The sequence below is a fragment of the Limulus polyphemus genome, unplaced genomic scaffold, assembly GCF_000517525.1.
Source record: "Limulus polyphemus unplaced genomic scaffold, Limulus_polyphemus-2.1.2 Scaffold277, whole genome shotgun sequence".
Taxonomy (NCBI): Eukaryota; Metazoa; Arthropoda; class Merostomata; order Xiphosura; family Limulidae; genus Limulus; species Limulus polyphemus.
In genome coordinates this window covers 131,014-146,371 of record NW_013665887.1, presented here as the reverse complement: position 1 = coordinate 146,371, position 15,358 = coordinate 131,014, and the positions used below count along the sequence as shown (strand labels likewise).

Genomic DNA, 15,358 nt, shown 5'->3' with positions numbered 1-15,358 from the left:
ACAACGCTAGAAACTGGGTTTCGATACCCGTGGTGGGCAGAGCACAGATAGCCCATTGTGTAGCTTTGTGCTTAATTCCAAACAAACAAACAAAACCTTTTCTTTAGGAGGTTCAAGACAAAAGAAAATGAAACACCTTTAATATATTCAATCCACTGTATAATGCTTATTTCAGTTTATGTAATAACCTCAGATCTTCGTAGTTTATAGAAGGAGATAAAGGTAACGCAAAATTTTCCTGACGGAATTACGTTATGATTTCCTCTAATAATAAAATTAATTTTTCTTCAATTAAAATACAAGTGTTAGATACACATATGAACATATATTTATATATATATGATAAAATACTATTTTTATGTCAGAAAATGCCTTTTCCGCCTTCTATATGACATTGGTATTATCAGAATGTCAATTTTCTAACGTGTGTTGTATATGATATTTAAAATGAATTAGCCTAAACTTCTAATGTTAAATTAACCTGTATTCTGCTACATTATTACACGGGTAAAAATTAATCTTTATATTATTTTTTTGTTAACTGATTACTTATAAGACTGTCTTAAAAACAACAACAACAAAAAAAAAAACAAACGAATCATTTGTATGATTCTAAAGCAAGATGAAGAACGAAAAGTAATCGTAACGTTTTTACACTTGGATTTTTACACTTGATTGGCCTTGTTTCCAGCCCCCACCCCTCATCTCCCAGTGGCTCAGCGGTAAGTCTGAAGGCTTATAACGCTAAAAACCGGGTTTTGATATCCGTGTTGGGCACAGCAGATACGTCATTGTGTAGCTTTGTGGTTAATAATAAACCTGCAACCAACCAACAGTGTTTCCACTTTTCAAGATTTGTCCCGAGGCTCCAGGATTTATGGGTCTGGAATAGGATTTTCCTTGCTAATTTCAGGATCCCAAATATAATAGATTTTGCCAATTTCGATCAAAGTAGTGCAAACTATGGATGGACCAGAATTAAGAAATGAAAAATAATATACTCGTAGTTCAAATTTAACTTAGAAACGAAAGTTACACTCGTTGCAGGAGATTACATACTGGAATACTTGTGCACGTGTTTGCTTTAACAATATTTATATATATTGTTACGATATTATAGATATTGTCAAACGCAGAGTCATGTGATCTTGTTGAAAGTTTAAGCTTTGTATGATGCTAATCAGGCGAAAGGTCGAAATACAAATGTAGAATATATTTACTAATGATTTTTTCATGATTCCAACATTCATCATTTAGTATAGTAGTAAAAAATAGGACAACAAACAAATAAAAAGTGAGAAAGACAAAGTATACTCAGTTTGATAAAAAAAATCATAGGAAAAAGATGAAGTTTTTAAAACTTAGTTAAAGTCGGCAATAAGAAACGAGACTGCCTTTTACGATGTCTGTAATACTTTTATTTCATTTTTGTGAAACATTCTCTTCAGAAACATGTAAGACCTAAACATCTTGAAGAATAGAGAAATATAAGAGCAAAGAGACACAGGAAGCATGTTGAATTTTGATCCAAGTGCACGTGAAAGTCCTGAAGACAAGGTGTTTCAACCAGTAGCACAGACCAAGGTATTCATAACATAAAATAACCTCCCACAACCCACTGTTGACAAATTGGAAAGTCTTATGGAAGATACACCCTCTAAGCCAGTAATGGACACCTTGAAGTTGGGTTAGTAGCCAAGGTCTTGAACCACACTTTAATGACATATTGGCTGAACAGCTGTAGCTGATAGAAGCACAACTAAACAGTTAACAGAATGTGTAATTTATTGCAAAGATGATTTTGAAATAGAAGTTAATATTGTAGTTCTAATTAGTTGTCCAGATGGATCTGCAAGGTCTTTATTTCATAATACATCATCATCGTTTGAAAACCTGAATGTATCTCTGAGAACATGTAACAAATTTTGAAGTTATATAATAAAAACATTGTGTACCTTTGTGCTTAAACTACAAACATACAAACTTCAGGAAATATTTTACGTCGACAGCTATTTGGGACACTGTACTTTTTTTCCGATGAGTCCAGATTTGCATACTTCTCAAACAGTAAATACACCTGAGTTTCGCGACTATCCTTCAGTAACTTTCGTAGAACCATGTGCAAGCCACGACAAGATATAGCGGTTGGTATAGCTGTTATGGTCTGGGGTGGAATTAGAGCAGTTGGAGAATCACTCTTAATGGCATTTAAAGGGGTGACCACTGCTCCTAATTCTCTAGTAAGGTCTTCTATCTGTTAATGCCAATGAGAAGTTAATCAGACAATGCAATGTCTTTATGCAAGTGGTAAGGCCATTTAACACACTTTCGTGGCCTGGTTAATCGCCCAATATGAACCCTATCGAGCATGTATGATCTGTCCCTGATCGTTTCATGACAGGAATGGAATACAATTTAACAGGCCACATTTTCGGATCTTATAAATACGATGCGTAACTATGTTTCTACCCGAGATATTTAAAAGGGCAGATCCATTAAATACTAATGGTAATCTCTTTGTTATATATTCCACAGGCGTTATCTTGAGTTTACAAATATATATAAATAAACTTGCTCTAGACAGCTCTAATGGTCCTCAACAGAGGGTGATAATTGATAGGATGCTGTATTTCGATATGAGAACACATACATACACACAAAAAAGAAAGGGCCCAAGTAAAATTCTTTTACTCCCTAGCATCGGGGAAACTCCAAATCCACAAAAGAAAAGCGCATATAAAACTGGTACCTTAACCTGGCCGATATTACTATCGTGACATCTCTGTCGATGATGGAAGTATTGGAATACAAATTCTAAAGTCAAAGAAGAAATGGTGACTACAAAAGTATCTTTACAAGAATTCAAGGTATGGATGAAGTCGAAAAAAAAACAGTGAAAATTTGAATTATTATAAAGGTACAATTATTTAGAGAAGCCAGATCTTACACGTGTGAAACGTCTAATTGAAAGCAAAGCGAACCAAACACTCAAATACATGTTCTACGTTTCAAGGATGAAGAGCATTTGTTACGCTGAAAAGGTACTTTTGTAAAGTTCCCTTGTGGGTCAGTTTACAGACTTACAAAGCTAAATAAAATCTGGGATTCGATACTCCGCGGAAAAAATAGTGCCAAGAAAACAACTTCTGTGAAACACTCTATACTGTGTTGATGGGAACAGAATAAATTCAATACATATAATAAAAACCCGTGGAAAATATCAAGTAGGAGATAAAACATTTCACTTTATATATATATTTCAACGAATACATATTTATATCTTTAATCAACCAATGTTTGTACACCAAAAGTCTATAGCAAACATAACTTAAAACATTTAGAAGTAATTATATATATATTGCAACTGACTAGGACTCTTGGAATTGTTAATATTACGAGTCATTATTTTGTCACATTAATGTAATAACCTTGCATCTCTTATAGAGATTAGAGAAAAAATGAACGGTAGATCCTGGTATTCTAACATTGTTATCAGCAGTAGAATAATGACACTAGCGGAATACAAATGTGAAAATCACTTATATTTTCATAAAAGTTTCAACAGTTCAATATGTAAACCAATTCGATTATTAATGATAATAAAATTGTATTTGTATACTACTCTAATTATGCGATATTTAGCATATGACATTGGAATTAAAAACATTACTTAATATAGCCATTGTACGTCTCGGAAAGAATATTTTTTCATACGTGGTGTAAAAGTCGTTCGACATCAGCGCATGTGATATGTAGCTACTTTACACTAGATGGCAGCACTTGAACACTCTAACTTAAGGTTGATGAGTTGCTAAGTGATCCTCACTACGTTACAAAGTCAGTAGAATGTTGCGATAGGAGAGATGTGAAGTTTATCTTTCAACTCCAGAGTTATCATCTCTTGATCATAGGGGAACAACTGAAGCAACGTCTGCTAATTTGTATTAGGGATGTCATGTTGCTCGTTATGTTATTTTCATGCTTGCTATCGATGAAAGTAAGACAAAGCGCACGTGCTCTCCTCTTTGTACCTTTAATAACATCTAGCAGTCAGCCAGTTTCTATGTCCTGGGATCTAACAGATGAGGAAATCAACGGCACGGACGACCTAAAATCTTCAGCAAAGGCATCATCTTTGTTTTTGTTGCTACGGAAGAAAAGAGACGGTAAGCAGCAGCATTAAAGGTGCAGAAAAAGATATTGCTTTATGATATTAGCCAGAATGCTCTCATTTAGAGCATGCTAGTAAGAGAAAGAATTCTGGCTTCATTTACCGAATATTGCTTTGTGATATTAGCGAGACTGTTCTCATTTAGAGCATGCTGGTAACAGTAAGAATTCTGGCTTCATTTACCGAACATTGCTTTGTGATATTAGCGAGACTGTTCTCATTTAGAGAATGCTGGTAACAGTAAGAATTCTGGCTTCATTTGCCGAATATTGCTCTGTGATATTAGCGAGACTGTTCTCGTTTAGAGCATGCTAGTAACAGTAAGAATTCTGGCTTCTATTACCGAATATTGCTTTTTGATATTAGCGAGACTGTTCTCATTTAGAGCATGCTGGTAACAGTAAGAATTCTGGCTTCATTTACCGAATATTGCTTTGTGATATTAGCGAGACTGTTCTCATTTAGAGCATGCTGGTAACAGTAAGAATTCTGGCGTCATTTACCGACCATTGCTTTGTGATATTAGCGAGACTGTTCTCATTTAGAGCATGCTGGTAACAGTAAGAATTCTGGCTTCATTTACCGAATATTGCTTTGTGATATTAGCGAGACTGTTCTCATTTAGAGCATGCTGGTAACAGTAAGAATTCTGGCGTCATTTACCGAATATTGCTTTGTGATATTAGCGAGACTGTTCTCATTTAGAGAATGCTGGTAACAGTAAGAATTCTGGCTTCATTTACCAATAACAGTTTAAGAACATAATTTAAAACTTATTTTATGAATACAGAACTCCAATGCATTTTATTCCTTGTGTGTGTGTGTGTGTGTGTTTGTTTGTTTTGCAGTAACTGATTATAAAACAATCAATATCAAACTTTGAAATAATACCATACTTATGTTTTATGTTTGAGGTAACTCGAAAATAGCTCTAGTTTGATTCAACATTAAAAACTGAAAGAACCCGGTTTTACTAATTATATGTTTAAGATATATTTAAGTATTTCATTAATCGAACTGTTTAACTGGATAAATGATGCTTCAAAAATGTTATTGTTAAGTTGTAGTTGCTTTAACATCCCCAAGTAGCTGTATGGATACCCCCCCCCCCAAAAAAAAACAACAACAAAAAACAAACACAACAACTAAAATTATACAGGTAATCTCCACATCAAATAAATAATTCAAAAATAAAACAATATTGTAAACTTTAAAAAAAAGAAGGGAACTAAAACTACACGGAAAATCTCTGAAAAAGGGAAACATAAATCATATGGACAACCTCTTAAAAAACATAGATTAAAGGAATAACATAAGGAAAAAACGTAAATTATATAGCTAATCTAAAAAAGAAACATAAATCATATGGATAACCTCTTAAAAAAACGTAGATTACAGGGATAACATAAGGAAAAAAACATAAATTATATAGCTAATCTAAAAAAGAAACGTAAATCTAGACAATCTTTATTGATTCGTAGTCAACTTAGTATAACTTGTTCATAAATGAACAAATTAAATGAGAAAGTAAAATCTTTAATTGAGACCAGTATTATTTTTACTATGATTATTTTAGATCTTAACTTATCATCATTTTTTATTTTATTTTGTATCATACTGTGTTTAGATTTCAGAGTATTTTTGTACAGATGTAAATACAAAAAATACTGTAGATGCTTATTTGACTACTAACATGTTATATGTGTTTCTTCGTTTTACGTGACTCCAGGAATTATTTTAAGTTAATTAAACTTTAGTAGTTTTTATCGCGTGTGGATATGTTTTTACAACATCATTACCATGCAGAAAAAAAATAGCATTTCGAACTACTGATTACAAGTGTGTTTTCGTGTCCCTTTACATGTTCAGTATGTACCAGGTTGCTATAGAAACAGAGTCATGCCTTTTATGCTCATATCAACGCAGTTATTACAGCTCCAACTTTAAGATCATAACTGGTCTTCATCACTGGGATGGAGGATATTAGGAGATATGTGCTTTGATGCTGGCCACATTATGGCTTGAAACTAATATTTTTCTTACAAAATAATCCTGTGGCTAAAAACATGTTTTTCTGTTGAGCAATAAATGCTGTTTTCTAGACGTGCGAATAGAAATCATTCTGTTACAACAGTTTTATAGTTGCAGATTTTCACTATAGTAACAACCGGTGACGTTCTGTATAGTTTCTACTAGGTAATGCATAATTTAAGCTGTTTGAATTTATTACCATCTGCGTATCTTTGAATGTCATAGAGACGAGTATCTCTGTGTTAAATATGAGCATTTTAACCCGCTCTAATTCGATCAGCTGAAGTAAATAAACAATGTAAAAGTTTAGAACTCTGCTACATAATTGTTTATTATAGCTGGGATCATTTGAAACTAGATTCACAATAATACACCTTTTTAATTACATGTGCAATTTATAACATTGACAAAAATGTTGAAATATCGTGTGTGTAATTAACTGTTTAAAATACGTTGTAGTGAAATCAAAACTGAAACCTTCAGCGGACCTGGTACATAGAGTAAGCAGTTGTTCTAGCAAGAAATACTACATTTTAATTGGATAAACGTCACTACAAAATATATAGATCATGAGGAAAACATCCAAAATTTTCTTTCCATATATAACTCAGGTTTGTGACAGTAAAGGGTAAACAGCTTATTTTGTTAATGACACACATTTTAGTTTTGTGTGTGTGTGTTTTTTTTTTTTGTAGGGGACCAAACAAAATTCTGAGATGCATTAAAATCTATACAAATTCGTTAAGATTAACCTGAAAAAAATTGGCATAAAAGTTTTTGCCCCAGAATAGTAATTAGTATACTGCTCTGGGGCAAAAACTTCTGCTAATTACAAGCAGTAAATTTCTTGTTTTTTACAAAATTCATTATCCGAGTTGCTATGATGTGGTTAAATCATTTATGTAATATAAAGGCACAGGTAATATTAAAACTGTAAGATTTTCCAAAAGCCTTATATCGTACCAAAAAAACAAAACCCTTTCTACTGTTTAAAAAATATTCTATAAATGTGTACTTTAAAATATTCATAAGTACTAGAAATGTACTTATACTTACTCTGCAGTTCAGTTTGATGTAATATAATAAACAAGGCTCTTAGATTGAGTCCAAGTTGACGTTTTACAGAGCATTAAAGTAGAAACGAAATATGTTCTTTTTTTGGAGTATCCCTCGGTGGTTCAACGGTAAGCTTCGAGGCTTATAAGCTAGGGTTCGATTTCCGTTGCATATACAGCGCAGATATGTAGCTTTGCGCCAATACAGACAGATAAACCAAGAAAAACTATTCACAATTTTTAATTGTATAAATAAATTAGCTTAGTTTAAAGAGATTACTTAGAAAGATGGACCTGTCATTGCACCAACTCCTGGAATGAAAATTATTATATTGTATTTTGTTTGGAAAATGATAAAATGATTAATTTGGAACTCGTATTAGTTTAAAGATCAATAACTTATAATTTGCTATTTCTCACTTTGCACGATTCTGTGCAGCAGAATGATGCTCCGCATCATGTTTATGTTATGAATTTCCCGCAAACCTACACAATGGGCTATCTGTGCTCTGCCCACCATGGGTATCAAAAACCGGTTTCTAAAACCGCTGTGCCACTGGGGGGGGGGCAGCTACACGAGAGTTATATAATTTAGTAGTGATAGACTAGAGGGAAGGTAGCTAATCAGCAACATCCACCACCAACTCTTGGGCTACTGTTTTACCAACGAATAATGGGATTGGCCGCAACATTATAACGCCCCCACGATTGAAGGAGCGAACATGTTCGGTGAAGGTAATTCGAACCTGCGACCTGCAGATTGCGAGTCGAGAACCCTAAACCCCCAGACCATGGCAGGCCTGTTTCTCATTAATACAAAATACATAATTTATTAGAATCTCGTGAATCTTGAAACCAAAGTTTCAAAGATCGGTTTTTCTTATTTTTGTTGGAACTGGATATAGACATATCTATACTTGACCAAGCAGAAAGCACAGGCAAGTTCGGAGAGAATGATTAAAACGGGCAGAATAACTAAAAAAATTCAGTTGTCAATTCCTGGTACATTTAGGGCTAAAAATGGCTTTGCACTTAATTCATACTAAAGGAAGTATGAAATATTTTTACATATGTAATAAATTGCCACGAACTCAACATAAATTGGAGGTTCGGGACATAAGATATCGAATTTGGGATTTTGCTACGAAATGTTTTTTGAAGTTATTAAGAACGGTCATTAGAAAATATTTTGAGGAAATCTTTTGAAACGAATGAAATGAATTTTGGGTATTTCCAAAATCTGCATGTCACGATCACCAATTATGATAAAAATCTAATTGTTTGATTATTATCAAATTAAGAGAAAAATTTTATACATTCCGCCGGAGTTGTTACAAGAACATAGAGAGTCTTCAGTATTGTTATTTTAGTACAATTTGGGTTTTGGTTTTGTATCCGATATTCGCACAAAGCTACATTTGCGCTAGCTATCTTGAATTTTGAAGTGGCAGCACCCACCGCCAACTCTTGGGCTTCTATAATCGAGTAGTGGAATTTGACAATCACTCTCACAACCCATCCACGATCCCAAAGTACAGAGCACGGTTTTTTGCGGCAACGGGACGCAAACCATGAATCCTTGGCATGCTAAGAACAAGGTCATGCTGCGTCATATTTTAGTAGAAAGTCACAATTATATATGTACACTGTTCGCGTGTGTGTGTTGTATCAATTCCAAGAAAAGTCTGAAAGGGAACCAGGCTAAATATTGATGAGTATCTTGTTGTTAAAATATAATTCACCTGAAGTAATTTAAAAAGTTTGCAAGTAGTGCTATTCAGGATGTTATTATCGATGGTTGAAACGGGAATGAAACGTAGAATATTTATGTTTACAATAACACATCAAAATGTCATTTCAAATGAACTTGATTAGGTTATATCTTTTATTTCGAGTAGCAAGTAGTTTTGCGTGTTGGTTAAAATAATGAACATGCACGTTAAAAATGGTAGTTATTTAAAAGAAGTAGACTTAATTTGTACGATATAACTTGATGAATCTTTGTATCTGGTAAAGACCAAAGCCAGGTTGAAATTCAATAAATTAATGTGCTGTATTAATGCTCCATAGAATAAAAAATATATTAAGACATAACCAATGGTTAAGAATTGTACTGCAAAAATCAAGAGCACATTAAATGTTAAAACTCATATGATAAAGATAATACTAAAAATCAATAGCTATTTTATTAAGATAAAAGTAACCTTGATGATTTGGAACTGTATGACGAAAATGAGGATAATGATGAAGGTTACACATGTATTACAAACAAGGAATTATTGATAATTAATAGTTTTATAATAAAGTCCAAACTTGTTTGAAGATCTGGATTACAAAGAGCAAGTCAGTTTGATGACTGTCAACAAAAGTTGGAAAATGATGTAGATCCAAAGCACACTACATTTTGAAGAGAGGAGTCCTTAATGTTCTACGAGAAAACTGAAGAACTCACACAGTGGGGGTTAGGAAAACAAAGGACTCATTCAAAGCCATAACCTATACCAATCTGGAACAATATCTCATCCATAGAGTGAAGGGAATATGGTTACTAAAGAGAACCCTTTGACCCTAAAAATCATTGCGATGAAAGTGGTCTAACACCGAATATGATAATAAACTATAATTTGACGTTGATAAAGGTTCACAAGCGTCCGGCAACACCTCGAAATCAATGACTGGAGAAACTGGTATCACAATTATTGGTATCTGACCGCATACCTGTTATGCTGCCTGATGTAGCTTCGTTGAAGTTTAGATTTTTTGATGATCTTAAACGTGATCTTGGAAGCCACTGTCCACGTACAATGGAGGATCTGAGGAACGTGTATCAAGATGTATGGTCTAAGTTTGACTTCACTGTTATTTGCAGAATTAAAATTGTACACTATAAATTGAAGCATTGGGAAATAGTGCTTAATGATGAGCATCAGTTGTAGCAATGTAGAACATCTTCAATGTGAAAAGATCAATAATTGAAAAACACCAAGTTATAAATATAAGTGTATGATTTGAATATTATTCCGAGTGTGTACGTTTTTATACAGAGCTATGAAAATCTCTAAAGGTTTAAACTGAAATATTTAAGTTCCTATTAAACCCAAACAACTTTCTTCTCTACCGGCTAGGTCTTTGAAATAATTTTTTTCATGTAACTCTTAGTATATTTTCTTTCCAACAGAAAGATCAGTAATTACAATACAAGCAGCTGTAGCATTTTTAGGTTGTCCTGATTTCTCTGATTTTGCAAAAAATGCAAAAACAGGAGGATTCGTTAGCTACTGAATTACAGAATAGTGTCTGGACTTTCACTGCCTTTGACTGAGTCTTTACACAAAAGAAAGAGAACAGACACAATATTCTAAACAATCACGATATTTATTATGGAAACATACTAATACTTGAACAAGTACTTGTGTGATCGATTGGACAGGGAGAGAGACAGATTTATCTAGGCTCTCTCCCCAGTGTAACTCTCCCTCTTTTATGCTAGAGTCTAAGATGTACTAAACTTGCGCTATAGGTTCTTAGAATAGCAGTTCAACAAACAAGATATCTCAACGATGATATCTCCAAAATATAAAAGCTCGCTGAATCTCTCTCCTTAAATGCGTAACTGAGGGACACTCTCTTGTCAACATGGGTGGATCACATACCTAGACAATTATATAGGCTCACCGCTATAACAGACATCTACTTCTGTTCTTTCATACTCTTGATCTCTCCTAACGGGCAACGAACAGCCTTGGTAACTTATGTAGTCCTGTGAATTACCAAGACAAGGGAAACTTAATAGTTCCTTTGAACGATGTTCTATACTAAGAATGAACCCTGAAAAACAATGAAAATTTGAAAAAATGTATAGCAGCTAAGGAGGTAGAAGACGCATGATATGCCCACATTTTATACAGCCGAAAATGCTATTTAACATTTGTGTCTTTGATTAGATAAGTAATTTTGTTTCATTTGAGGTAATCTAAAACATTCTTTTATATAGGGTAGAAATCATTAAAGTAATAAATTATGCTAAAAGATTTTGGTACACAGATTATTAAAACCTCAAACGCATTCAAACTAGAAATGACAGGGGAAAAGCTGATAATAGAATACGTGTTATCAGATTTTGTAGTTTAATAGTTTTGCATAGCAGGTTTGACATTCACTAAAATATATTACACTAAGAAACCCCACTTGGTTAATGTTTTGTGTCACTGGTAATATTAAAGCTGACTGGCAAAGTACAAGCTGATGTATTCTGTATACTCATTTACCTAACAACATAGTCTCACACAAGCCTGTTAATTTAATGGTTTCAATTAATAAGTTATCGAGGTTGATTTTACATGTTCTCGAGTCAAGCTTTATCATCATAATTTACCCAATAAATGTTCAGCGCTTCTTTTTAATGATAAGTTGCTTTCTTTGTTTTATTGATTATGTGTTACTTGTCTTGTTGTTACGGGCCCCTAGATCTGTTGACATTTTCAGCTTACTTCTAGAAGTAACTAGAAACGTCAAATAAATGAAAAAAAGATTATATTACCAAAGTCAAATTTCAGAAAATTTAAAGCTATATCTAAAGATTGATCATTGTAAAGTGAGTTTGGGTCAGGCCGTCGAATTCCAGATGTCGATATTTGAAGAGAATGTGGAAAATTAAATTGTAACATACCCTACAGAGACCCAAAACCTAATTCCCTGCAATATTTATATTAAATTGTAACATTCCCTACAGAGACCCGAACCCTAATTCCCTGCAATATTTATATTAAATTGTAACATATCCCTACAGAGACCCGAACCCTAATTCCCTGCAATATTTATATTAAATTGTAACATCTCCTACAGAGACCCGAACCCTAATTCCCTGCAATATTTATATTAAATTGTAACATATCCTACAGAGACCCAAACCCTAATTCCCTGCAATATTTATAGCTCAGTCGTGAGAATTGCTAGATTATATAAAGAAAATGAGCGATTTGGAACTGTGTGTAACGCAATTTAGATTCACAAAACTACATTTTACTCATCCCCTTAAATCACCAAGAAAATGTTTCACTTATATTTATGGGGGGGGGAAGAGTGCAATAATTGGCAAAGCATTATCATATATAATACAAAAAGTTGTAATAAAGGTTAATAATTATGACATGTGCAAAAATAAAGATATCTTTGAATAAAGTGGTAAAATCTTCTATAGGATTAGATCATTCCAAGAAAGTTACGTATACATTTTTATTAGTAGTACCATAAAAAGCATTTTCTTTAAAGTTTAAAGATTTGATAGAGCACTAATGAAAATAAAATAAAATAAACATTTAAGATATGTTTTTGACAAACACTTGCGGAAAATAATTATCCTGTAGACTCTTTGTTTGGTTGTTTCAATTCAACATGTGATTAGCCTAGATTAAAACGTGTGGTTGAGAAGGTAAACCAACTACTGAGAAAGAGAAATAGATAGCAAAATCAAAAATAGAAAAATCAATAAAGATGAAAGATAACAGGGGCTTGGGGGAAAGAAGGATAGATAGAAGAAAATCTATAGGAACCATTGAATAAACAGAAATCTTGATCAGATATGTAGAAAAGAGGAAGTGGAAGAAATACAGATGGATAGGGAGAACAAGACATTTAGATAATTAAAATAGATAGATAGTAACTTGTTTGATAATTCTTCTCGTTGGGATGCCCTCTGGTGGTATCTTGTCTGTGCATATTTATAGAATATTTCTAATGTAGCTACATACGTAGTATATTGTTTGATAATTCTTCTCCTTGGGATGCCCTCTGGTGGTATCTTGTCTGTGAATATTTATATAATATTTCTAATGTAGCTACATACGTAGTATATTGTTTGATAATTCTTCTTGTCGGGATGCCACCTAGTGGTAATTCACCGTTCGCACATCTATAGAATATTTCTAATATAGCTAAATATATATTATATTTGACCTGAAGAATGGTTTTTCTTGAAATTGTGTTTCTTCTAAATGATTAGCTGAGAATCTGTTTTAAAAATTAATATATGATACTATTTTGTGGACATTTTTTTATATTATATTCCAGAGGTATCGGTGGTATCATGCCTTTTAGTTAATTTTTTTATATTTTCATATTTCATACATAGGTGCGGAATAAGATAACAGTCTTTAAAGGTTAAAGTTTAATACTTCAAAACGAGTCTGTAGTGATTACTTAAGAAAGTGCCATCAAACTATGCTTAACAGAAATATGGTTTTCAATTATTTATCTAGCCATTTAGATACTGAGTGATAGCTTCAAGCATTTTCTGTAATTAAAAGAGATTTTCTTTTATGTTTTAATATCTACTTTAGCAGCTGCCGTAGCCTAAGGCAAATTCTCTCGTTTTAAATTTTCAAGTATAAGATTCTAGAAGTTAATCTTTGAGGGAAGAGACTCTGGAAGATAAGCTTTGAAGGAAGAAATAACTTCTTTGCACACTGCAAGTACCTTAAATATGGAACAGTCTATATGAGGTATATTCTAGTTTTGAAAAGGGTGATAGTAATAAAAGTTCTGAGAAATAGGTTTGCAGTAAAATCAGTCATTTTATAACTAATTAAAAAATCACAAATGCATCATATTAATTTCCAAAGTTAGAAAAATAAACGAAATCATAAATAATAATTCTTTACAGTATGAGAAAATATTAATCTGTGAAATATTTCAGGCAATTATCTCTAAGAAATTATGTTTATATTACAAGTAATAAACAATATATAGGTAACTGCACACTGCAGCATGTTTCTGTGTGTATCTATATATATAAGTCCCCCAGCGGGACACCAGTAAGTTTACGGACTTACAACGCTAAACTCCCGGGTTTGAATCCCTGTGGTAGACAAAGCGCAGACAGCCTTGAAACAAACAACAATAACAATCTAAACATAAACATGGCATTGACAGAGAAAGATTTAAAGATCAGAAAGTTAGAGAAGCTACGTACAAAGCTACTGAATCCTATGATCAAGTTAACTGAAGTGTAAAAAAAAGTTCTTGATCCAGAGAACTAACCGGATCATATGAAAACTGTAATCAGAGTGTAGATACTGATTAAGTTTTAACTGTAAAAAGAATTGTTAAGCCAAGAAATATTTTCCAAGACAAGCCTATTGAAACAAGTCTATATACTCAGCATGACTCTGAATTGATTTTCTCAAGCGAAGGATTTGAAGAAAGAATCCCCTAATAAGATTTTATATCAACTGCACTGAATCAGTGACATTGTTGTTGTTCTAACACATATCGGTGTAAGCTATTATATAGCATAAAATAATTTGGCAGAAATTGACGCTTGTTGCCCTTGAGCTTCGACACAAAAGAATAAGTGATATAAAGGTTCAGAAGATATCTGAGGAAGTAGAAGTTTCATACTGAGAAATTGACGTCTACCAAAAGTACATTTGCAAATTGATAAGCGGCAAAACTGAGAAAAAAAAATGAATTAAGGATGCTCTAATACTGCTGACCCATTATTTTCCAAGCCTCAATTGACATTTAAAATTCATAGACGATAGTTGGGATGAAAATGGTAGTAATCGGACTACAGAAAACGTTGTTTTAGGAAAAACTACTGCCCGAAATGACCGTGTTTTAATCAGGTTAACACGTCAAGATCGAAATGGTAATAATCGGACTACAGCAAAACGTTGTTTTAGGAAAAACCACTGCCCGAAATGACCGTGTTTTAATCAGGTTAACAGGTCAAGATCGAAATGGTAGTAATCGGACTACAGCAAAACGTTGTTTTAGGAAAACCACTGCCCGAAATGACCGTGTTTTAATCAGGTTAACACGTCAAGATCGAAATGGTAGTAATCGGACTACAGAAAACGTTGTTTTAGGAAAAATCACTGCCTGAAATGACAGTGTTTTAATCAGGTTAACACGTCAAGATCGAAATGGTAGTAATCGGACTACAGAAAACGTTGTTTTAGGAAAAATCACTGCCTGAAATGACCGTGTTTTAATCAGGTTAACACGTCAAGATCGAAATGGTAGTAATCGGACTACAGAAAACGTTGTTTTAGGAAAAACCACTACCCGAAATGACCGTGTTTAATCAGATTAACACGTC

The 15,358-nt window shown here is 33.2% G+C and overlaps 1 protein-coding gene across 2 annotated transcripts in view; it reads left to right on the top strand.

Moving 5' to 3' along the window:
- Window positions 1–3,894: 3,894 nt before the first annotated feature.
- LOC106456974 overlaps window positions 3,895–15,358 on the top strand; it is a 74,228-nt gene continuing 62,764 nt past the window's right edge. For both annotated transcript variants that reach the window (XM_022382774.1, XM_022382773.1), the window contains exon 1: window positions 3,895–4,166. In XM_022382774.1, coding sequence (XP_022238482.1) covers window positions 3,956–4,166 — 211 coding nt within the window. In that variant the 5' untranslated portion in view covers window positions 3,895–3,955. The remainder of the gene's footprint in view (window positions 4,167–15,358) is intronic.